Here is a 24,754-nt window from a genome sequence, read left to right as displayed (position 1 = left end):
GATAACGGTTAAAAGTTCAGTATCACAGAGTACCAATCAGCACAGTTTAGGGATGAGGTCATAGCTAGAAGAAGTGTGAGCATCACTTCAGCATAGGCCAACTACTTTTTTTGTTAAATATCTTTGACGTCAAACAGACTCTTGTTTAATCCAATTATTGACATACAGTGCTGACAGGTTTTCTGAACAAATTAAATTATATTTTAGAGAGTGTGTAGTGTATTGCAACTTGATATACTGTATGAACTCTCCCAATGGAGGTCAGGCTTTTCCACTCATGAGGTCACTTGAGGGCTAATGGCTCACAGGTTTCAACTTTGTCTGTCCAATCCCATTTCCCAAATCATGTCACATGACATGTGGAGCAGAAAACATAGTCACAGCTATGACAACATGGCAGTGGCTGCTGGACTTTGAGTTATCTGGCCCGACGGGAGACTTGTATATAACGTGGTGATTGAACAGAGGCTGCACTCATCTGATACGCTAGATCTACCCTCACTGAGAGCTTGCAACTCAGGTAAGGCTATGAGTTGACTATAAAATGACTTTTTGTATGTCCATTAGAAATATGTAATTTAAAGGTCCCAGAGAATGGATGAATTGAGTATTGCACTGTGTTCTCTGATGTTAAAATAGTATATTCAACTTTGATTTTAAAAAATAAACTCAATTGCAATTTTACAACACTAATTAAAACCATATATTTAGGCTGGGTATTGAAATGGTCTGTTTGACTAAATGGCGCCCTCTTTGGCAACCCCAATTGAACTTCAATGGCTTTGCGAGGTCTGACATCACAAGCAAGCAGTTTTGCTGAATCGCCCGTTTTTTAGTGTCTATTTCTAAGTTCAAGATTTCCATATGAAGGAGGGCACAACCATGCCTCATGTTCATGATAGCTCTTTGTTTATGCACAACCTCTCATAATTCATGAAAACCAAGAAAAAAATTATTTCCATTCTCTGGGACCTTTAACACATTTGAAAGATGAATGTACATAAAATAAACAATGTCACTGATTACCTTTTAAAGGAATAAAGTAAAGATGAAGGTGTTCCTGGTCCTCGCCATAGCTGTCTTTACAGGTAATGTCCTCCTCCTGAACTAACTTTTGAAGTGAATTGCTTTATTGACTTTATTGCTTTATTACTTTGAATACCATGAGCAAGCTCAATCTTGTAAAGTTGGAAGGCGAACATAATTGTTTTCCAACTTTAAGACTTTGGGCACCACAAATGTGACTGTATTGGAATGTGAAATGGCACACTTTGTGGGGCTTCCAATATATCTGAATAACGCATGTTTTGTAATACTGTTGCATTCAGGTTGCAATGCCAACCTCTTCTATGCTGATGAGCCCAAACCACAGCTGGAGCAGTTGACAGATGCATTCTGGGACTATGTTGCCCAGGCAACTCGCACAGCAGAGGACACAGTTCAGATGATCAGGAAGTCTCAGCTGGGCCAGGATGTTAGGTAAGTCAAGACATAACAGTCAAAGGAGCACAGCTGCAATTAGAGAAAGCATTTTGTTTCTTACTTGAGATTGTTGTGCCTCTTTACTAGTGCTAGACTCACAGAGAGTGCTGATGTGGCCAGCCAGTATGCAGTCACCCTCCAGAATCAGATGACCCCTATGGCTCAGGATCTCATGACCAAGATCACCCAGGAGGCTGAGGTGCTGAGAGAGCGTCTGGGGCAGGACCTGACTACCGTCAAGGGGAAACTGGAGCCCTACGCAGAGGACATGAGGGCCCAGGTTCTGCAGAGGGTTGAGGAGCTCAAGGCTGCCGTGGCTCCCTATGCTCAGTCTGAGTCCCTGAAGGCCACCCTGCTCCAGAAGAGTGAGGAGCTGAAGGGGAGTCTGGAGCAGAGTATGAAGGAGCTGCAGTCCCAGCTTGGCCCCTACACCGAGGAGCTCAGGCAGAAGGTGGACCAGCACCTGCAGGACTTCCAGACCAACGTGGCCCCCTTGGCTGCTGACCTCCAGACCCAGCTGGCCCAGAGAGCCCAGATGGTTCAGCAGAACCTGGCACCCTACGCTGAAGACCTGAAAGGCAAGCTGGACCCCTATGCCCAGGACCTGAAAGCCCAGCTCACCTCTCTGTATGAGTCCTTCACCAAGACCAGCTAAATATTAACTGGTCATTAATGGCACTGAAGATATTGTGACTCCATCTATCCATTGTATCAGCTGTACCTTCTGTATTTGTAAAATTTCTGCTGTTTAGATTAGATTAGATTTAATCTCAGCTAAACAGCAAAAATGTCTGCTTTTCAGAAACACTACAAGATGAGCAAGAACAAGCTGCTATTAACTGTATATATATTTGACTTCACTATATGTCACTTTTAAGATGCTTAATTTATTAACAAAATAAAATGTTTACATTGTTTACATGCATCCAGATGTTTTGTATTAGAACTAAACTGGCCAACCTTTGCTAAAAACAGATGTAGTTTGCAGCAAATGTAAAAACATTTTCCAAAAGTGGGTTGAACACTCTATTACTATGCCTATTTATTTAACACATTAAAACTCTAAAGTGCAAAATTCAAACTCATGAAATAAGTTCTTTGGCTATCTGAGAGGGACAATGAAAATAATATCACAAGGAGTTGTGATCCAAAACATTGGATCTACGTTTTTAAGATAGGAACGTGACATTTTTATGATGGTTGATCATTTTGAACTCAGTTTCAAAAGGCCACTATGCCCATTCATGCTCCTTGTAATAGCAGAGGCAGACAAAGAAAGGGAGAAAGAGAAAGCTAGGGACCTATAGTGTGTTATCTGCAGCAGGGCATCACGTGTTTTTGTTACACCACTTCATCACAAAAAAAGCGGTTAATAGGAAACAATTGTTAGGTCATATAGGTGGAAAACTCCAGCTTCCGTGAGTAAAAGTCCAATCATATTTTGGTTCTACCTGTGCACTTAACTCATGTGATCTCATCAATTAGCTGCTCTACCTGGCTGAAGAGTTGCGGTAATTAGAATCAGCTGGTTTAAATGAATGGTTGGCAAAGATATGTGATAGGATTTTACTCTCTGAAGCTGGACTTTTCCACCTCTGCGAAGAGCATCTTTAATGTGATCGATGTAACAATGAATCACCCTTTTAGAGGAAAGAACACAGAGCATGAGAAGTCTGTCTCAAAAAAGGTGTGTCCATCTCCCTGGCGGAGGCCCAAGAGATCTGGAATTTCAGCAGCTTCAATATGACTCAATAGAACACTTCAATAGAACTTGGAACAACACCTCCAACTAGACCAAAGATCCTTTATAACTGACAAGATAGAGCAACATAATGCATCTCTATGAAGCAAAATTCGAACAGTTCCTGTCTGCTTTTATAGAGGCATGTCGCAAAGGCGTCATAGTGGGATATCGATCGGCAAGCAGTTCAGTTCAAATGTAACGTCACTTCTAGGTCTGCTTAATGGAGGATTTCGTCCCCCCTCCCCTTTGCGAAAACGGAACACGGAAATGGTTGAACGTTTGCGCCTCTCGCTCCGCTTGAAGCCTCTCTGACTAGACCCTATCTTCCACCAGATCACATTTCAAACCAGCGTTATTGTGAAAATAAATTCAAGACAATGATATGATTTTGGCTCGATAAGAACATACTTACAGAAACAAAATATTTGTAATACTTCCTAGGGGCTCAAATGCATGCACACACACAACCATTCCTGACAACTGCAAAGCATATGATTGCTATGTTAACATGGACAGGTCCCCCATGTAAGCCATCCTGCAGTGCAAACTGCCTGCTGTAACAAATCACTCCAGCAAAATAACTGGCTGACTTCAAACCCCCCTACCTGAACTGTACAGCCACCCAGAGGACCCAGAGGACCCAGAGGACTGTTACTGCCCTCAGGAATATGGGACATTTGCGACCAGTCCCACTGGTCATTCATTCACCTCCTCTTCAATAATCACGCTGAACAAAAAATGAAATAGGCACTGCACAGTCAGTTGCTATTTTTGGCAGTCCCCTTTTGAGTGTCTTTGCAATGTGAATTCTGGGTCTTGTCAAAGAAACATTTCTGCCACTGTTTGGGACAGACAAAACGTCTATTTGTCTGTCTGTCTGTCTGTCTGTCTGCCTCAAATTTATTGACGCTAATTGAAACAGCCTATGGGGCCTCCTTCATTACCGTGTCTTGTTGTTTCAACAAAGACACCTTGATATTGACTTTCTCTCCACTGACCTACTTCATGCCACCATACCGTCTTTTGTGGATTTCCATATTTCAACCAGAATCTTTCTATAATTATGTAATAAGGCACAGTAATGTTGCATGTGACTGTGATGTACTGTAATTAAATTAAAATGTTCTGTTGTTATGACATACAATTATCTGCACAGAGGACAAATAGAGGACATGTAAATATTTTTTATTCAATAATAAATAGCACAAATTGAAATCACACGTAAATTTGAACTGTACTTTTTTAAAACAGACAACCATCAAGGCCTACATCATAATGACAATAGTGTTCAGTTCTTTACTCAACAGCCAAACAACAGGACAGGACGGAGAAGGGAACAACATATTCTGTGGAATCATAGGAGCGTAATCATGTAAACAAAAATAATTAAGCACATACGTCAGTGTCCAGTTTATGCACTTTAGTTAGTTTTGGTGAAGGACTCATACAGGGAGGTGAGCTGAGCCCTGAGGTCCTTGGCGTAGGGGTCCAGCTTGCCTTTCAGGTCTTCAGCGTAGGGTGCCAGGTTCTGCTGAACCATCTGGGCTCTCTGGGCCAGCTGGGTCTGGAGGTCAGCAGCCAAGGGGGCCACATTGGTCTGGAAGTCCTGCAGGTGCTGGTCCACCTTCTGCCTGAGCTCCTCGGTGTAGGGGCCAAGCTGGGACTGCAGCTCCTTCATACTCTGCTCCAGACTCCCCTTCAGCTCCTCACTCTTCTGGAGCAGGGTGGCCTTCAGGGACTCAGATTGAGCATAGGGAGCCACGGCAGCCTTGAGCTCCTCAACCCTCTGCAGAACCTGGGCCCTCATGTCCTCTGTGTAGGGCTCCAGTTTCCCCTTGACGGTAGTCAGGTCCTGCTCCAGACGCTCTCTCAGCACCTCAGCCTCCTGGGTGACCTTGGTCATGAGATCCTGAGCCAGAGGGGTCATCTGATTCTGGAGGGTGACTGCATACTGGCTGGCCACATCGGCACTCTCTGTCAACCTAGCACTGCCAGGGAAAGACAAAGATTTAAATGTTTGTAAATGGGCAAGAGAAAATCTTTTAAAATCACTTTAGAGATACCAGCAGCACGCCCTGTGAGTCATGCACTAGTGAAGCGCAATAAGCTCATGTAAGAAAAAGGTAGCCTACAGTAATTTCCTGCATATGGGATGCATTGCGTATACGCCGCAGGACAGTGTTTTATGCAAGTTAAAAGAAACAAAACCATATTGATACCATATTAACTGTTCCTGTGTATTAACCTCATAGCTGAAGAAATGTCGCAAAATCAATGTATAAGCCGCGGCTAATAGTCGGGAAATTACGGTATTTGCCATTGCGGGCATGTTGTCCTTTGTTGACTTTTATTTTCATGATTTACCTAACATCCTGGCCCATCGGAGACTTCCTGATCATCTGAACAGTGTCCTCTGCAGTGCGTGTTGCCTTGGCTACATAGTCCCAGAATGTATCCGTAAGCTGCTCCAACTGTGGCTTGGGCTCATCGGCATAGAAGAGGTTGGCATTGCAACCTTTGGACAAAAGTGACAAAACATTAAAATAATAAACCAGATGCACATTTCATAATAATTTCAAGACCACAGTTACAGGTACGATGATTAAGATCAACATGAAGAGGAAATGCTAACCTGTAAATACAGCCAAAACGAGCACTGCAATCACCTTCATGATTCTTTCCCTGTCTGTACAGAAAAATAAAAAATGCATGTGTTTTTATATACATTATATAACTACAAAGGTATCATATTGCCTCGTAGGTATTCTCACTCACTCTTACCTGTGTGGTTTTGTATTTGTAGATGAATCCCTGACCCGGAGCGTGGACTTCAAATGGCAATGTGACTTCTATCCTGTATTTATATGAGTGGCAGGTTCTACTCCAGTCCTAACACTCAAAGTCCAAGAGACTGTGCCATCAATATTCCACATCTACACTTCCTGCTTGGACTACTGATATTAACCATCTGATTAAACAACTGATATTAACCATCCAAAGTGATGACTCCACCTAGCCTAAATTATGATTAAGCTTGTAGTGTTCATCAGTCCATGTTTATCTCCATTTTATCTTTTTTAGGGGGGGGGGGGGGTCATAGTGTAGGTGTAAAGGGAGTAGAGGTGGAAAAGTTCAGCTTCAGAAAGTAGAAGTCCAACCATTTGTGACCTTCCACGGCGAAATCAGTCACATTGTTCAAATTTTCAAAATTACAGTTATTAAGTTTTCACGAAAGGGCAAAATCAACCTTCAAAAAAATACCTATATCTAATGAATTGAACGTCATATTACTGAAATATAAACATTCAAAGGAGTTGAGTTCATCCTGTCATGCCAAGACAGAAACGGAGAAATCTGCCTCTGAAGTTAACTGTCGGCTCAACACTCACGAACGCTTTGTAAGGTCACAGCTACTTTAACGGTATTTACGGTACTTACTTGTATTTACAATGACACAGCACGCGGATAGCTTGGTGGTTGTCAACAAAGATCCTTCATTACTGACAAGATAGAGCAACATAATGCATCTCTATGGAAGCAAAATTCAAACAGTTCCTGTCTGCTTAAAGAGGCGTGTCGCAAGTTCGTCATAGTGGGATATCGATCTCTGTCAGATTGGCAAGCAGTTCAGTTCGAATGTAACGTCACTTTCTAGGTCTGCTTAAAGGGGGATTTCGCCCCCCTCCCCTTTGCGAAAACTGAACGCGGAAATGTCCGAACGTTTGCGCCTCTCGCTCCGCTTTAACCCTCTCTGTTGTCAATTAGTTCATTTACCATAAATATTAGAATAGAGCGGTAAAAACAAGACACCTCTAACTTCCTGTTGGAAACTCATGTTTTTAGACTAGAGAAGGTAAGTTCTTCAGTGAAATGTTCACGGCCGAACAGTGTAGACCTCCCACTGTTTCAGAACACACCCGACTGGTTTTGCCGTGGAGAGTCACATTTATTGGGTCTACCTGTGCACTTAACACAGGTGATCTCACCAATTAGCGACTACAGTGGCTGAAGAGTTGTGCTAATTAGAATCAGCTGGTTGGTTTAAGTGAATGGTTGCCACAGATATGTGGTAGGACTTTTACTTTCTGAAGCTGGACTTTTCCACCTCTGAAAGGGAGTCATCTCTATTTCTGTCTGTGTGCGCCTGTCTCTGTGCACTCCATTCATCTCTTGATCAGGTTACTCAACTGACTTTACATGTGTGAACACACAAGTGAGGGCAGAGTTGCGTGTGAAGTTGTTTGATTGTGAAATCTAGCTGATGTTGTTTACCTCAACAATGTGGCAGCAGCCACCAGATACGCAAGCAAAAACATTTAACTGATCTTGACCTACCCAATCTGATAACGCAGACCAGACACAATGTGATTGTAGAAACGTTCGCACACCAGTTGGGAGACCTGTTTGATATTGCACATTATGCGCTCGTTCTTAACATGCAACATTAGGGGAAGCCATGGCCTACTGTTTAGACCTTCGGGCTGGTAACCGGAGGGTTGCCGATTCGATCCCCGACAGTAGCAAAAATGTGGACGGGAAAGTGGTTGAGCACAGCTCTCCCATGGCTGAAGTGCCACCTAACCCCCAACTGCTCCCCGTGCACTGCTGTGTGTGCTCTGGAGTAGTGTGTGCTTCACCTCACTGTATGCTGTGTGTGTTTCAGTAATTCACAGATTGGGATAAATGCAGAGACTACATTTCCCTCACAGAGTATAATAAAAGAGTATAATAATAACTACGTATATATACACTTCTTCTCAAGAATCCAGAAGATTGGGACCAGAGAGAAAAGGGACCTTGCGGGTGTATGGGCAGTGGCATAGTTGATAAGACACTTACCGCAAAAGAAACTAAGACAAGATGTAGAACACAACAGACTACAACAAGCACAACGAGAGGAGCAATTGATGAATGAAACACTAGCATTACTGCTTCTGAAGATAGTACAATGAGTGATGATGAGTGTTATTCTGTGAAATATGCTGTGAACAATCTGCAGGATCTACTTTCAAAACTTCAAAAAGAGTCCGAAAGATCATTGTTAGCCCTGAGCTGGATGCTATGATGAACTGAACAAAAAGCTTTCTGATTGAAATATTCAAAGGCCTTGAGCAACCTCTAGATATTGTAGGAACAATTCAAATTTGCACTGTGTGCTTTTATTGATATCCTAACACATTTAATGGGGTGAGAGTTGAACATTCCCCCCCCCAAAAAAAAAGTTTGACCCCTTTGACCCCAGCATTGAATTTGGTTCAACTTTCCAAGAGTGTATTCAGTTGCCATTTCTGTTTCTTAGGAACAGGATAGAATGTATTATATTTTGAGCACTGTGTTGCGCTTACCGCTGCCACTTTGCCGCTATTTCCAGTGTGATCCCCCACCTCAGAAGTCCAGATACCTGCCTGCTAGACCACCACCCATTATAGTTGTGCACGATTTCAGAGAAACGCAATAACACATATCAACAAGTATGATTTTTTTGTCTGTGAGTCTGTGAGTACTGAATATTAGCCTGGGTGCTCCCATCCTGCCTTGCGCTGTGATTTCTTTCACACTGCTAAGGCAGTCTGGACACTAACACCCAAATTTTCGCCTGATGTTGGTAACCAATCACAGAACATCCGAGAAGTTTCCGTTGCCTTCTTGCGTCTACATTCGACGGCAAAGGATTTACACTGATGTCAATGGCAGCCCTTAGCGTTGCATACGAACGAGTTGGGTGAGCTATGCGCATTTGACAGACATCCGTGGCGCCCAATGAACCGATCTGGGCATTTTTTCAAATACGAGAAAATGAATGTCTGGTTGCCAGACCACGTCTCATTTGAGAAGTGGTAGGCGTTAGCCAGGCTAACTGAATATGGCTATCAACAACAAACATGAAGTTCACCTCAGGACGCGCACTATGACCGATTCAAGCTGCCATGAACACCTACTAGGTTAATCCCTACTAATGGATAGTACTTTGTCCATTCATTGCACGTCACCTCCACACCATTTCAGACTCTGATTAGATTGCACTCATGAGGTGCGTTACACTGATGACAAGAGTCCAGCCAACAAGTGATTGTCCTGAAATGCATTTTGAACTTTAACCTTTAACAGTCTGAGCTAAGCCGAAATTCTCCCCTCTGGGAGCCCGAGACGAAGTAGTGTTTTATGGACTAGTATAAAAGCCAAAGGTCCTCATACTGAAGCCACATGAAAAGCATTCTGGTTGATGGACATAAAGACAACTGGGTCACACTAAAATCAGATCGGTATTGAGATGTTGTCTTTAGTTACCAATAAAGTCCCAAAGAAATCACATTCATACATCCTTGTGAAATAATGTCAGTTTAAAATATTGCCAGTAAACTTATATGAATATTTTAACAAATATGCTGAAAGTGACATAAATTGAGGTATTCAGCACTCAAAAACAAATGCACATTGTTTGTTCTGGATGCAAATTAATATTCAGATTTGACACCACACACTAACATAACAGTAATGTCTGTATCAATAAAAGACTATAAGGTTTAGTCAAACTGCTGAATTCATTATGATAAATGCCATTTGAGGGAACTTGAGCTGCACAAGATTACCCCAGATAATATTTAGAATCACCTCAATAAAGTCAAGTATAAAGGATGTTGTTGTATTTCTTTTAAGGCAGGGATCACACTGGCTAGCGGCAAGCGGCAGGCTTCCTGTTGTTCTCTGTGGTTCAGCAGAAGAACAGTGGCAGCGCTAGCGTAACCCTAGCATTCAACAAGCTGGGCGTTGAACTTGGTTCAACTTTCAAAGCACAACGTGAGAGTATTCAATTGTTAATGTGGGGAAACCGCTTGTGTTACTTAGGAACAAGATAGAACTTATTGAAAAAAAAAATCTATTTCAGTTTTCAATTTGATTTTATTTATAGAGCACCAAAACATTTCACATGTCTCATTTAGACATCATATGGGACAACCTTTTCCCATGTGCAACCAAACACTGAGAGTTGCAGTTATTGTAACATGATGCTGATCCACATGATGATGAGGGCTGGAAGGTTGCAGGTTGCTAGTTTGAGCCGCAACTCCCTTCTTAACTCCAGTGCTCCCGATGAGCAAGTTCGGCCTTGCATGGCAGCCTCTGCCATGAGCGTGTAGTGTGAATGGGTGAATGTGAAACATGACGATGTGAAGCGCTCTGGGTGCTCTCAGGAGTCAAATAAAAAAGTGCTACATAAACACAGTTATAAAGGACACTTTTCTTGTGATGATACAGTAGGTAAGGTAGCTCATTAAAAAACAAAACATACTGTATATGCGTTTTTTTGCATGATCCAGAGATCACTGCAAAAGGTTGAGTTAACTAGGTCTCACAGTGTGTCAAGCATGCTGACGTCATCTTGTATCGAAAAAGTGAAAGATCTCTAACTCAAAGCTATACTTGACAGAGATAACAAAGACTGTTACATTCTATAGATTTTACATAAATAATCAAGACACCCAACCCAACCTTTTTATCTGTGAAGAGTGACAGGAAGCAAGTGAGAGAGAGATGATTATATTTTTAGTCTAGTCACACTCATTTTATCTGGTTCTTATCTTAGTCATACAATGTTAACTGAGCCTTACCACACAAGCTTGTTCACTGTGTCAGTAGCCGGAGCTTATACCCATTTCTAGAAACCAATGGCACCTCAGAAGGTTTATAGTTGTGCTTAATATTGCATTAGTACTGATTCAAACAGACAGTCAAATCAGATTGGAAAAATAATAATTAAAAAGTGTCACTAAAAGTTAGTTTGCATGTTTTATTTATACACATCACCACATTTTCATCACACTTAAATAAATAAATTCATAACACAATGTAAAAAAAGCAACTGCATGATATAGCTCTGAATCAAAATCTTAATAAATTACTGAAGCATGAAAATAGCAGAGTGTCTTTAGCTAGATTTAGTAAAGGACTCGTACAGGGAGGTGAGCTGAGCCCTGAGGTCCTGAGCGTAGGGGTCCAGCTTGCCTTTCAGGTCTTCAGCGTAGGGTGCCAGGTTCTGCTGAACCATCTGGGCTCTCTGGGCCAGCTGGGTCTGGAGGTCAGCAGCCAAGGGGGCCACGTTGGTCTGGAAGTCCTGCAGGTGCTGGTCCACCTTCTGCCTGAGCTCCTCGGTGTAGGGGCCAAGCTGGGACTGCAGCTCCTTCACACTCTGCTCCAAACTCCCCTTCAGCTCCTCACTCTTCTGGAGCAGGGTGGCCTTCAGGGACTCAGAGTCAAGAGACTCGGCATAGGGAGCCACGGCAGCCTTGAGCTCCTCAACTCTCTGAAGAACCTGGGCCCTCATGTCCTCTGCGTAGGGCTCCAGTTTCCCCTTGACGGTGGTAAGGTCCTGCCCCAGACGCTCTCTCAGCACCTCAGCCTCCTGGGTAATCTTGGTCATGAGCTCTTGAGCCAGAGGGGTCATCTCTTTCTGAAGGGTGACTGCATACTGGCTGGCCACATCGGCGCTCTCTGTCAACCTAGCGCTGTCAGGGAGAGACAAACATTTAAATTAATACGTTTTGCATTTAAAAAGCCAATCAAATTATTTTAAAATCACTTTAGAAAGATTTTAAATTCACATCACTTACCTCACTTCCTCTCCCAACTGAGATTTCCTGATCATCTGAACGGTGTCCTCTGCTGTGCGAGTTGCCTGGGTAACATAGTTCCAGAATGCATCTGTCAGCTGCTCCAGTTGAGGTTTGGGCTCATCAGCATAGAAGAGGTTGGCATTGCAACCTGTTGCCAAAAGCAGTACATTTACAGTCATGTCTTGGTCATGGTGCTTTAGAATGTCTATTCCATCTGCTACCTTCTCTGACGTCATTGAGAAATAGTGTTACTAAAGTATCACAATGTTATTAATGTAATTACTAAATACATAATTTAATGAATAAAAGATAAAAGCTCACCAGTTAAAACAGCCAAAGCAAGCACAACTAGGACCTTCATGATTCTGCAATTTACGGTCTGAGAGAAAAAAAAAAGGTAAAATAAATGGCAATGCATACTCCTTACATTAGAACACCAACATCACAATCCTGAAATCACACATTTTTTTTAAATTCAATTAATCACTAATTAAATCTTATACCAATACTCTCTTACCTCCTTGGACTGTATGCTCTGAGTTTTTGAATGCTGTCTGTGGTTTGTCTGTGCTCTCTTGTCTGCTCCTTACCTGCATAAATACTGGGTGGCAGTTGGGAGTCTTGTGTTGTGGAGCCCAAAGTCCAGGGGGCAGTGCCTTGCTGTCAGTCACCACCACTACACACCTTACTTCCTCTGGTCTGAAGTCCAACTGACATCTCCTAGTGAGATGGCCATTAGTCATAAAGGACATCGATGTTAGAAAGGTTTATTCGGCTGTTCGGCACACTTCAGTATACATCAAATTGCACATTCAACTGCACACACTGTGCTCTCACACTCCTACCAGAGAGGGTTAAAGCGGAGCGAGAGGTGCAAACGAGAGGCGCAAACGATCATTTCCGCGTTCTGTCTTCACAAGGGGGAGGGGGGCTAAATCCCCCTTTAAGCAGACCTGCTAACATTCGAACTGAACTGCTTGCCATCTGACAGAGATCGATATCCCACTATGACGTTTTTGCAACACGCCTCTTTAAGCAGACAGGAACTGTTCGAATTTTGCTTCCATAGAGATGCATTACGTTGCTCTATCTTGTCAATAATTAAGGATCTTTGCTCCTACTACTAGCACTTTCATATAGCTACTGATATAGATGCTGTACTACCACCCTCTGGACAAAGATTATAGCTGTACAATACAATTTGAACAATTATCACAAACTTTAATCTGAATCTGAAGTCTGACTCTTTTCGTAATTCAAATAGCTTTAATCAAACAAAGGTTGCTAGGCAAATATATTGTATGCCAATGAGCCCTCTTAAGGAGAAATCATGTTGGGTTTTAGATGAGCTAGAGTCATGGACGAGAGGTGACCCTATCCAGATCAGATTTCCCCTTTAAGTAGTCATCTCGATTTCCCATATACATGGAAATTTACTAAAAGCTTTTTATCAATTAACTTCTCCATTGATGGTTTTGTTTTTGCCCCAGGACTAGGTTTAGTATACGAGAGACCAAGCCTATGTTAATTTCAGCTGTCACCCTGCATTAGCACGTAACCCCTCAGGCTCAGGAAGTCATGGCAAAAAATCACCCAGGATGCAAACATACTGAGAGAGCGTTTGTAGCAGGATCTGACCACATTCAAGGGGAAACTTGAATCCTACGCAGAAGGTGGGAGAGCTTAAAGGTGCGCTATGAGATCCTGTTTGACGTCACTTCTGTTGACGTTCTATAAACACCAAAACAAAACAAATCCCCTGGCGTTTTTGATCTGTTTGTGTTGTATACAACTGGCTGTATACTTGTTGTTTTGTAATCAAAAAAAAAAAAAAAACGCAATGCAGTGTTGTCTGAGGATTGACAGAGGATTTCCTGACGCCGACAAAGTTTTGTCTGAGGATGACAGAGGTTTCTGTGACGCAGTGTTGTCCGAGGATGACAGAGGTTTTCCTGATGCTGACACAGTTTTATCTGAGGATGACAGAGGTTTTCCTGATGCTGATACAGTTTTGTCTGAGGATGACAGAGGTTTTCCTGACACAGTGTTGTCTGAGGATGACAGAGGTTTTTCTGACGCAGTGTTGTCTGAGGATGACAGAGGTTTTCCTGACACTGACAAAATTTTGTCTGAGGATGACAGGTTTTTCTGACGCAGTGTTGTCTGAGGATGACAGAGGTTTCTCTAACGCAGTGTTGTCTGAGGATGACAGAGGTTTTCCTGACGCTGATACAGTTTTGTCTGAGGATGACAGAGGTTTTTCTGACGCAGTGTTGTCTGAGGATGACAGAGGTTTTCCTGATGCTGACAAAGTTTTGTCTGAGGATGACAGAGGTTTTTCTGACGCAGTGTTGTCTGAGGATGACAGAGGTTTTCCTGATGCTGACAAAGTTTTGTCGAGGATGACAGAGGTTTTTCTGACGCAGTGTTGTCTGAGGATGACAGAGGTTTCTCTAACGCAGTGTTGTCTGAGGATGACAGAGGTTTTCCTGATGCTGACACAGTTTTGTCTGAGGATGACAGAGGTTTTCCTGACGCTAACAAAGTTTTGTCTGAGGATGACAGAGGTTTTTCTGACGCAGTGTTGTCTTAGGATGTTGTTCACATCTAATGTAGAATTTCCGTAAATCGGGCTCTGGTTCACTGGGCAGATAATGACGCCGAATAAATGCGGCCGCGCTGTTAGCTGTGCATGCCTGACAGCGGAGAGTGTAATTTTACACTGGGGGTGCCTCTCAACCTCGATCCTCGATCCTCGATGCTTGGTCTTCCAGGCTCGTCCCCACTGATCTATAACTAACACTGGATAGACTATCCCGTGGTTGGCGCCCCATCATTCTTTATCTAGATCAGTGGGAACGAGGACCGAGGAAGGAAGGGAGGATGCATAAAAAGACGAATGAGAGGCACCCCGGGAGCATGGAGTAGGCTGTAGCGTTGCTGCATCGCCAGCAGCATGTTAGAGAGATGCAAAACTGTTCAGTGGCATTAGGGCACTTTAAATACATGTAATACTTCCCTTGATCATCACTGACAAGTGCAGAATTTTTTCGCGACTGGATTCACATAGCAGCTGTGGCGGCAACATTACGGCAAAATTACTAGGTCAGCTGCAGGAAAAGTTCCGCTGGTAGATACTGTATACGGACTTCAGACAGCACAGGGGTAAAAATCCCTACCGTAAAAAGTCTGTGAACATGGGGGCGCTGTGGCGCAGCAGGGTACAGCGCCCGTACCATTTACGGGTCCGAGTGCCCACGGGGACCCAGGTTCGAATCTGGCCTGCGGTCATATCCCGATCCCACCCCATCTCTCTCTCCCACTTGTTTCCTGTCTACCACTTCACTGTCCTGTACTAATAAAGGCAAAAAGCCAAAAAATATACTTATTAATATACTAAATTAAAATAAAAAAAGTCTGTGAACATTGCGGAAATACACGTCTGTCTGAAAGCGCCTTCTCTCTCTCTCTCTCTCTCTGGGTGCCTCTCATTCGTCTTGTTATCTATCCTCCCTTCCTTCCTCAGTCCTCGTTCGCACTGATCTAGATAAAGAATGATGGGGCAGCAACAATGGGATAGTCTATCCAGTGTTCTTTATAGATCAGAGAACCAGCATGCCCCCCTTAACATATATTATGATTGCAGCCTTGCGACTGACTGACCGGTTTAAGGGTTATTATTGTGAAGCTTTAATCTTTGCAGGTCAAATATGTCAGAAGCCTTGGTCTTGTCAGTTGACTTCTCCCCATGTCAAATGTGAGACAGAGGTGAACTCCAACAGTAGCACTGTCAAGAACTTTGACCCCAAAATATCTAGGTCAGTACAAGCAGTCTGTGTAAAAAGATAGAAGGACAGATAGCTATTAGCTAATGGTCTTCTCACTGCTCTATCGAACTATGTCAGAGATTGAGAAGACACTGGATTGTGGCATTGCCTCACATGGGTCAGTTGAGTTGACCTATCACTGAAACATATATCCGCCCCCTTTAAGATATTGGTCCTCATGCTAAATGCACTCCGAGGTGGTAATCCTCCTTCCAACATGGCAACTAGGCATGATGACCATTTCTAATGGAACAAATTGTTACTGCCAATTAAGTATGGGACAAAATACTGAACATTTAAATACTGTATCAGCAGATGCGTCATACAGTATCAATGCGAATGCACCAAATATCAGTATTTTTTTTAATACTGCATTTAATACTAACCAGTCTATCCTGAGTGGCCACTCTTCACTCCACACCACTCTAAACATGCTCAAGAAAATAAATGGCCACTCTACAACTGCAACAGCAACATACAGTATATTCCTAATGAAACAATGGCTCACAGTTTGAAACCCTCTCTTTTCCCTCATTTACAGCAGGGCAGCAGATGCCTCAAATGATCATTTTCTGACATGAGAATAACAACAAATAGAAAAGCACTCAGAGAGTGCAGACTTCTACCTGTATTGTTTTTCCTAGGTTGTCACACATTTGAACCTAAACTATTCAGATCGACACCACGTGGCCACACCATGCCATTACACCACTACACGAAAAACATAAACGGCTCCGGAATCCCGACAGTGATACGGATCACTCCCAAAATTTTATTGTTTCTTCCTTGGGTCATTTATCACCTTCCCTGGAAATCCGTCCATTCCTTTTGAGTTATCTTGCTAACAAACAGACGGACAGACAAACACACAGACAGACAGACAAACAAACAAACCCATAACCTCCTTGGCGTAGGTAATAATAGTTATATCTGAGGTATGTCACATATTCCCCATCACTAACTGAATGCCTTTTGGAATTGAACACTGTGCTCACACAAACTGAATCAGCGCTTATCTCCGCCAAGGTTATGTTTTCGTCGGGGTTTGTATGTTTGTCTGTTTTTGTTTGCCTGTTTGTTAGCAAAATAACTCACTCAAAAGTGACGAATGGATTTCGATGACATTTTCAGGGAAGGTCTGAAATGACCCAAGTAAGAAACGATTACATTTTGGGAGAGATCCGTAACACCGTCTTGATTCAGGAGGCAGTTATGTTTTTCGCTTGGCGGTGTAATGGCATGTTATGGCCATGTGGTGGTGATCTGAATAGTTTAGGTTCAAATGTATGACAACCTACAAAGAACGAAACAGGCGGAGGTCTGTGCTCTCTGAGGGTGCCTCTCAACATCCCTCCTCAATCCGCGATGCTCGGTCCTCCAGGCTCATTCCCACTGATCTATAACTAACACTGGATAGACTATCCCATTGTTGCCGCCCCATCATTCTTTATCTAGATCAGTGAGGACGAGGACCGAGGAAGGAAGGGAGGATCTATAAGACAAATAAGAGGCCCCCTCAGTGCTTTTCTAATTATATTCAGTGCTTCAGTGCAGTTCATGTGGTCTTTTTTTTCTGTTGACATGTTACGGTTACATCTATGGACCCTTTCAACTGCATAAGCAAACATGTGTTCCTAGGTTATTTCCAATGGCATAGAAAACAACATAACCAACCAATAATAACTTGGGTACAAAAAAGCTTGTAGAACATTATGGTAAGGTCTGATTCAATTCAATTACAAAATATATGCATTAGTTCTGACCGTTTTAACTGGAAACCCTCTAGTTGGAATAAGATCTATATAATATACCAGGCATAATCTTCTTTCATTACTCTCTAAAAACAAAATACATTCAAGGTATTTATAACAGATCAGGTCTTGTATTCACTTTCAGTTAACTGAGACAACTAGTTTCATATACTGTAAATGTCAAGCAGCATTTTATCAATTGTCAGTCCAGGTTGTTTTTATATGAGTGGGCCAAGAAGTCTAACTTAAGTGTTATGTTGAGAGAAACCTATTATATAGGAACATTCAGCTAAAGTGCACAAATTTAGGGTTTGAAGAATCTATTCTCCTTCCTGGGAAAAAAAATAAGCAGTCTAGCGATGAATTGAATATCCCCTAGTTTGGAAGATGAGTGGAATGACTCGTCAGCATGGAGGTTCTGCCATCTACTGGTGATTTTCCATACTATCATTAGCGTGGCAAAGGACTTCCAGCAAATGTCAACTTTCTGCGGCAAAACAAGTCAAAAGTCTAACCTTAACCTTAACTTTCAATTTGATGTCAACTTTAACCTCATCTTCTAAACCTTAAAACTAAACACATGCATTAAAATGTATGCGTATTTGTCTGAGAGGGAAACGTTTACATAGTAAAATGTAAACATTGATTACATACTAACTACACAGCTATGTGTATGCACGCATCACTGTGTTTGTATCTGTGTTTGTGCTTGCATATGTGTGTGCATGCAAACTGTGTGTGAGTGTGTTTGTGTGATTGTATATGCATATCTGGGCATGTGTGTGTGTGTGTGTGTGTGTGTGTGTGTGTGTGTGTGATTGTGTGTGTGTGTGTGTGTGTGTGTGTGTGTGTGTGTGTGTGTGTGTGTGTGTGTGTGTGTGTGTGTGTGTGTGTGTGTGTGTGTTTTGCTCCTCTGCCCACCCCTCATCCATACACAATGTGTGACCTGTCATTTTCCATTTGCCTTCTCTTTTCAAATGCGATCTCACACCTCAACTCACACACTAATCACACCATACAGTCTCTGGCAGAAACATGCCTGGAGTTGCTCCCGTGGTGAACAAAACTTAAAACGCCTTCAAATCCCTTCATCCTCCCCCCACCACCATTCAACGCCACTCAGCTCCCCCCGCTGCCAGGGTTCTCCCACGCTTTCTCATTCAAGGACAAACAGGACCGCGCTAGCATGCCATTAACACCATCCCTTGGGGTGGGGGGGGGGGGGGGGGGGGGGGGAGGGTACCTCTGTGCCCGTTCTCACAGGCTCACATATATCCAAATTTCCTGTGAGGACCTGTCTCTTTGTGTCTATCACTGAAAAGAGTCAGAAATGCAGCACATCTGTAAGCTAAGGTACTGACACGAACATGACACACCAACCTAATACAACAACAACCACAAATTATATTAACACCTCTTCAAACATGACACAATAGCAGACACCAGACAGTATTCTGACTGTTGCTGTGGTGGTACTTGGCTGGTCGAGCACCTCGTACCCTGAACATTTATTTTTTGGGGGGGGCGGCAGCCATGGTCTACTGGTTAGGGCTTCGAGCTTGTAACCGGAGGTTTGCCGGATCAATCCCCGACTAGTCCACGGCTGAAGTGCCCTTGAGCAAGGCACCTAACCCCTCACTGCTCCCCGAGCGCCGCTGTTGGGCAGGCAGCTCACTGCTCTGGGTTTGTGTGTGCTTCACCTCACTGTGTATTCACTATGTGATGTGTGGTTCACTAATTCACCAATTGGGATAAATGCAGAGACTGAATTTCCCTCACAGGATCAAAAAGGTATACTATACTTTATCCAGTCAGATTAAATTTCTCAATTTCTCTCGGCTCTTCTGAATGTGCAACTCGGCAAATGTATTTCTACTGAGAGTGACTCAGTCTTTTTTTACCTTTACTTTGCAAACAGTTTTTTACTACACAGATACAGTACAACCACATATCGAATAAATTAAACCAAGTCTTGACTTCAGGATTCATCATGGATATACAAAACAATCTGCAATACAATACAACCTGCTGAGCCAACAATTGATGGGGGGGGGGGGGGGGGAATTCCCCCAGCACTACCAAAACAAATGAAAGTTGTCTACACTGTCCTTCCAGAGAAAAAAAAAACGGTTGAGTCAGACGCAGATGACTTCTTCACAGATGACTTCTTCATCATCCAGCTGAGTGACCTCTGACCGACAATTTTGGGTGGAGATGAAGTCAGTGAGTAAAGTGGGGTAAAAGCAAGTCCCCTGACATCTTGACGCTATCAAAAGGTCAGACCACAAACCTCAAAGTGCATGCTGATGCACACAGGCTTGATGAGCTGGCTTGAGGTTACTTCTGGTCAAGAGAGGCCGCAGACCTTGCACCTACTGCCTGGAGCATTGAAGAGCTTGCTGCAGTATGACACAGTAAAGGAGAAAGCATAATAGAAAGGTCATCCTTTATCTATCATTACTTTTCAGAACATCTTTAAGAACATACCAGCAGGTAGATAGATAGATAGATAGATAGATAGATAGATAGATACATTATTGATCCCCAAGGGGAATTCAAAATTCAAATATCAACTTATCTACAATGACTTGTAGTCCTGAACAAATCCTTTGTGTGCAATGCATTAGAATGCTGAGTTATAATTCAACAAAATGTGTGCATGTATGTGTGTTTGTGTGTGTGTGTGTGTGGGGGGGGGGGGGGGGTATAACTATGAAGACGATGCTTACAGTAATTATCTTTTTTATGTGATTAAAAATGTGCACTATTATCAAAGATGGAAAAAATGGTGGGAAGCAATAGTGTTGTAATGGCAAAGTGGGTGTGAAGTGCAGTGCTGGACACTGCCTCAGCATGCTGGCTTGCCTGAAATCAGAGTGCACTGGCATTTTGATCGCATGAGACCTGACTCTAATGCGCTTAACATTTCATTATGGAGGTAAAGCAGAGTTCACCTCAACATGCATTAACTTGTCATGTCTCTGTGACTAGTTGAGCTTCAGTTTATACAATGTCTAACTACATTAAACTGAAGAGTGATTATTCAGTGTTTTTTTTTTGTCTTTTGTGCTTTTATGCTTCAAAATGTCATACGGTTACAGTGTTACTGGCACATTCCCCTACCGGTTAATCTACATGATAATGTATCAGTCACATAAATCTTGACACTAATACGCGAGATTACATAAGCCATGAAGCGTCCCCAGTTTTCACCTGAAGGGACCACTCAGAAGGCAATGAGTGGAGGATGCAGATGGAAGGAGAGAGAGAGAGAGAGAGAACAGAGGTCCATGTTGGACAACAGGTTAAAGATCATCAGTGGAAGGGTAGAGTTGTCTAATGATAACATTGATGGCCTGTCATCTCTGACATTCCTCAAGAAGCAGGTATCTTTCAAGTGGACTGAGTGGCTTCAAGGTGTTTGAGTTGTCAGATATTTTCTGTGGCCTGAATAGTATCCATTAATTTACATAAAATACATTAATGTCAATTTATCATGCAGGATCAGATTATTTCATGTGGATAAACATGGTGCTAAAAGAGATGTAGAGAGTTGGGTCTTTAAGATCATCAAATGCTGATAAAGCCATAAAAACCCTTGTCCTTATGTACACTTGTCCCCAGAAGCCACCCTTTTCTGCCTAGTTGGCAATCAAAACAAGACTTTGAGTGTGATGTGGCAGTGGCATCGTTTTTCCCCTTCTTCTTATCAGGTTACTTTATACTACTGGAGACAGAACAATAACTCTCATATTACTATAGGCCTTCATAACCTATAGCCTACTAATTCATTTATATTCTCCTAAAATGAGCAGAGCATATACAAGGGAAACGACCGCCATTACCAAAGGAAAGAAAGAAAGAAAAACAAATTGTAGCTATCAGTATTTGCTATTCCTTCATGTTCGTGTGAATATATTTCGTTTCCGAAGTGTTACCTGTGTGACTGTCAAGCTCGTCTGCATATTTGAGTTGTCATTCAAGATTGTAATGTTATAATGCAACTAGGCTATATAATACAACGTACAAATTATCTTTCAAGGGGCGCCTGTGATATTCTGAGTCATTCTAGTGAGAACAACGGGAAAGGGCGATGGGGTCGTTAGTCTGATGGCGCTGGGATGTGTTGGCTGCCTACTACCTCCGGACCACTCACTGCTAATACCATTCTTTTGATGGCCAGTCTTGGCGCCAGGCATGTGATGTCTGCATAATAGCTGCCGCTCTCTCACCTCTTTTGTTGTGAGCATCGCAGTCCTCTCTCCCATTTTATTGTACAGTAGGTTTTATTGGATCACGACACGGAGAAGGCTTGCTAACACCCGTCGATTTGTTTTGAAGTTTCCCAACACCTTTGCTTCTACAAGTGATTGTGAACAAAGTAAAAAAAGAGAGAGGCCGAGATGTCTCATTCGCCTATCTTGAAAAAACTGCAGCCTACATTCACAACCTACATAAGCCATGTCTCATTTTTGTTTAACCTTTTCTGGTGTTTTTATTTTTTATTTTATTATTTATTTATTTTTTTTATCCGAGGCGTTGCCCACAAATTCAACTAAAAACTGGAACTAAGGTCAACACTGGTTTGAATGGGTAACTTCAGCCAAACATCCTTGCACCAAAACTAAAGGGATTATTTTCCCAAAACAACATTGTACCTGATTCAACATGAATCATACTGAAGACAGTAATCACAGGCTTGTTGTTCCTTTTGTGAAGTATTTCACAACAGTTTGCACGTTGGGTCCTCTATCATAGGGTCTCGCAAGAGATATGATGGGCAAAGTCACGTGCTCATCGACTGTGACACAAGCGGGGGCCGTCCCAGTATGGTATAAAACACCTTGGGGATTCGCTTTCAGATCACGGAGGAACCCGGACTTCTCAGGTGAGCTTAAGGAGTTTGTGTTAGTTAGCGGACTTCTTAGTTTATGGAGTATCCATTCCGCTTTAGTAGGATAGGCTACTTGTGTTTTGTTGTCACATAGCTTATATTTTAAGTTAAGGGGTTCCCCTACGTTGTTATTGATTGCTAAAGTAAAATGTGGCATGCCAATGCCTTTTGAAAGGGAAAAAACTTGTTTAGGCTACGATGTAGCTAGGTATAGATATCACGTTTCTAAGAATTTGTAAGAGAAAACATATTTGGTCTTAATACTTATTTGTGGCCTATCGTAAATGTCTTAACGCGATTGCAAAATATTTGTTATCGTAATATAGTGCAATAGGAATTGTGTTTATTCTGATATGTTTGGTTTATGTTACACGTTCATTTAGCCTTTTATGGTTGCCATTGTTTATTATTATGTGGTTGTTGTAAAAAAAAAAAAAAAAATCACACTGAGTTCCTTTGCTTCTCTGCTTTGTAGGTGTACTGTCTGTCAATCAACATGAGGGCTGTTGCAGTGATCCTTGCTCTTGCGGTCATTTCTGGTAAACTCATTTTCTTTTTTTTTCAACCATGGTTTTCATTCTAAAAATAAACTTTTGTTACTCAACTCGTCCAGGCTCTGAGGGCTGTTTGATCCATGAACATGCTGAGTCTGAAAACTCACATCTTCCTCCCCTGGTGTGTTCTCCCCGCAGGCTGCCATGCTCGCGTCTTGCCCCAGGAGCAAATCGTGGCCAAATGGGAAGAGACTGTGGACCGTTTCTGGCAGCAGGTGTCCGAGCTGAACACCAAGGCTGACTTCATGGTGGAGAACATCAAGGCCTCCCAGCTGGGAAGAGAGCTTGAGTGAGTGTCCTTATCTAACCCACTTCTCCCGCTGTGTCCCTCTCTGGTCAGGGAAAATAATTCTAGCCATTGTCCTTGGTTGTCTTTGAGGCTCTACATGAAAGAAAGCATATAAAGTGCCCATTTTTAAAAATATGAATAATAACTAAAGTAATTGTTATAAAATATACCCATGTTAACAGCCTCTTTACTACTAAACACACACTGAAATAAGCACACCAAAGAACATAGAATATAAATATGTTGAATATAAAAACTTGAAGACAAGCTTGAAGCTGAGAGAATGATTTTTCATTCTCCTGGCCTTCCCTATACACAGTCCGATTCTTTCATCTCACCCTAACTGGTTGCCTCTCTCTCTCGCTCTCTCTCTTTCGTCCAGCACGCTGATCTCAGACACCATGGCTGAGCTGACCGTCTACAGGGAGGACCTGAAGAACAAGCTGGGCCCCTATGCCACCGACGCCACCGGCCAGCTGACCCAGGACCTGCAGCTGCTCTCCACCCGTCTCCAGGGCGACATGACCGAGGCCAAGGACCGCTCCCTCAACTACCTGGAGGAGCTCAAGACCATGATGGAGCAGAACGCCAGCGATGTCCAGGGCCGCGTCAACATCTACACCCGCAAGCTGAAGAAGCGCCTGGACAAGGACACCGAGATGATCCGCAAGTATGTGGCCTCTGCGACACACAGACACACTCAAGCACAAACTCAACACACACACAAACACTCAAAGACACAATCGATCACACTGATACTCAACCACAAGCACAAACTCAAGTCACACACACACAAACAAAAGCTTTAGTTAGTTCTGCAAAATTGTTTAGCCCAGACCTTAAAGCAGAGAAATCTGATGATCTTTGATATGAATCCCTTGTATGGCGCACCGCCCGGTCTCTGACCCCCGTCCTCTGGTTTGGTATGTCCCTGCAGCACCGTCTCCACCTACCTGGAGGAAATCCAGTCCCGCGCCACCCAGAACGCCGACAGCGTGCGCGAGCGCCTGGAGCCCTACGTTGTCCAGGTGCGTGACGGTGCCTCCCAGAGGCTCGGCGCCCTGTCCGACATGCTGCAGTCCCAGACCCAGGAGCTGAGCTCCCAGCTCGAGTCCCAGGCCGGCACCATCAAGGAGCAGCTGGAGAAGACCGCCGCGGACCTCCGCAGCACCCTGGAGGGAAAGATCGACGAGTTGTCCACCCTGGTGGAGCCCCTCACCGCCAAGCTCCGTGAGCAGGTCCAGGCCGTCATGGAGAAGATCAAGGAGGTCACCCCTCAATGAACTTAACTAAACATCTCAGCAACAACCATGACAGAGGGTGGGGAGGGGGAGTGCTTTTAGTATTGCCTCGACTCTCCCGATGTGGTGGGGAAGGTGGGGAGAGGCTGAGGAACTCTTCTGTGCTTGGTACCATTTTTTTTACAGGGCATAAGCCTTCACTTACGTCTAACTGTTTAACGATTGTTGCCCCAGCTATCTCAGTATTAACCTTCTCTGTCAGCATACAAACTCTGTAAGTGCACAAGAGCGTCTCTGTTTAACCCCCCCAAGAAAGGCCATTGTTGTAAACCAGTGTGCTTGTCCACCATGTTCACCCTG

The 24,754-nt window shown here is 43.1% G+C and overlaps 4 protein-coding genes across 5 annotated transcripts in view; 2 read left to right on the top strand and 2 right to left on the bottom strand.

Moving 5' to 3' along the window:
* Positions 1–420: 420 nt before the first annotated feature.
* On the top strand, positions 421–2,399 carry LOC134082913 (apolipoprotein A-I-like). The gene is made up of 4 exons (XM_062538958.1): positions 421–520; positions 1,036–1,088; positions 1,329–1,479; positions 1,570–2,399. The coding sequence occupies exons 2-4, from the start codon at positions 1,049–1,051 to the stop codon at positions 2,135–2,137; spliced, it is 759 nt and encodes a 252-aa protein (XP_062394942.1). The 5' UTR covers positions 421–520; positions 1,036–1,048; the 3' UTR covers positions 2,138–2,399.
* A 2,116-nt stretch (positions 2,400–4,515) lies between these two features.
* On the bottom strand, positions 4,516–5,912 carry LOC134082912 (apolipoprotein A-I-like). The gene is made up of 3 exons (XM_062538957.1): positions 5,859–5,912; positions 5,591–5,741; positions 4,516–5,214 (listed from the first exon to the last, which is right to left on the bottom strand). Exons 1-3 carry the CDS (start codon positions 5,896–5,898, stop codon positions 4,647–4,649), a joined length of 759 nt encoding a protein of 252 aa, XP_062394941.1. The 5' UTR covers positions 5,899–5,912; the 3' UTR covers positions 4,516–4,646.
* Positions 5,913–10,187: 4,275 nt separating this feature from the next.
* On the bottom strand, positions 10,188–12,547 carry LOC134082911 (apolipoprotein A-I-like). Of its 2 annotated transcripts, none has more exons than XM_062538954.1 (4): positions 12,429–12,547; positions 12,160–12,217; positions 11,836–11,986; positions 10,188–11,730 (listed from the first exon to the last, which is right to left on the bottom strand). In XM_062538954.1, exons 1-4 carry the CDS (start codon positions 12,432–12,434, stop codon positions 11,154–11,156), a joined length of 792 nt encoding a protein of 263 aa, XP_062394938.1. In that variant the 5' UTR covers positions 12,435–12,547; the 3' UTR covers positions 10,188–11,153. The 2 variants fall into 2 exon arrangements, with proteins under 2 accessions (XP_062394938.1, XP_062394940.1); XM_062538956.1 differs by having other exon boundaries at positions 10,189–11,730; positions 12,356–12,438.
* Positions 12,548–22,213: 9,666 nt separating this feature from the next.
* Positions 22,214–24,754, top strand: part of apoeb (apolipoprotein Eb) — a 2,949-nt gene continuing 408 nt past the window's right edge. The window contains exons 1-5 of the mRNA XM_062538953.1: positions 22,214–22,304; positions 22,786–22,849; positions 23,003–23,153; positions 23,536–23,823; positions 24,091–24,754. The exon at positions 24,091–24,754 is cut by the window's right edge and continues 408 nt beyond it. Of these exons, the coding sequence (XP_062394937.1) occupies positions 22,807–22,849; positions 23,003–23,153; positions 23,536–23,823; positions 24,091–24,436 (828 nt within the window). The 5' untranslated portion in view covers positions 22,214–22,304; positions 22,786–22,806 and the 3' untranslated portion in view covers positions 24,437–24,754. The remainder of the gene's footprint in view (positions 22,305–22,785; positions 22,850–23,002; positions 23,154–23,535; positions 23,824–24,090) is intronic.

Source organism: Sardina pilchardus, chromosome 6 (assembly GCF_963854185.1).
Source record: "Sardina pilchardus chromosome 6, fSarPil1.1, whole genome shotgun sequence".
Lineage (NCBI taxonomy): Eukaryota > Metazoa > Chordata > Actinopteri > Clupeiformes > Clupeidae > Sardina > Sardina pilchardus.
This window is presented reverse-complemented; position numbering and strand designations above follow the sequence as displayed.

Excerpts from the sequence above, each read along its gene's own strand:
- LOC134082911 (XM_062538954.1), bottom strand. Across the intron at positions 11,987-12,159 it reads TGCTTTGGCTGTTTTAACTG|GTTGCAATGCCAACCTCTTC; the intron begins GTGAGCTTTTAT and ends TTTTGGCAACAG. Across the intron at positions 11,731-11,835 it reads CAGTTGGGAGAGGAAGTGAG|CGCTAGGTTGACAGAGAGCG; the intron begins GTAAGTGATGTG and ends TCTCCCTGACAG.
- LOC134082913 (XM_062538958.1), top strand. The coding sequence starts at position 1,049 with ATGAAGGTGTTCCTGGTCCTCGCCATAGCTGTCTTTACAG. Across the intron at positions 1,089-1,328 it reads CGCCATAGCTGTCTTTACAG|GTTGCAATGCCAACCTCTTC; the intron begins GTAATGTCCTCC and ends TGTTGCATTCAG. Across the intron at positions 1,480-1,569 it reads CAGCTGGGCCAGGATGTTAG|TGCTAGACTCACAGAGAGTG; the intron begins GTAAGTCAAGAC and ends CCTCTTTACTAG.
- LOC134082912 (XM_062538957.1), bottom strand. The coding sequence starts at position 5,898 with ATGAAGGTGATTGCAGTGCTCGTTTTGGCTGTATTTACAG. Across the intron at positions 5,742-5,858 it reads CGTTTTGGCTGTATTTACAG|GTTGCAATGCCAACCTCTTC; the intron begins GTTAGCATTTCC and ends TTTTGTCCAAAG. Across the intron at positions 5,215-5,590 it reads CCGATGGGCCAGGATGTTAG|TGCTAGGTTGACAGAGAGTG; the intron begins GTAAATCATGAA and ends TTTCCCTGGCAG.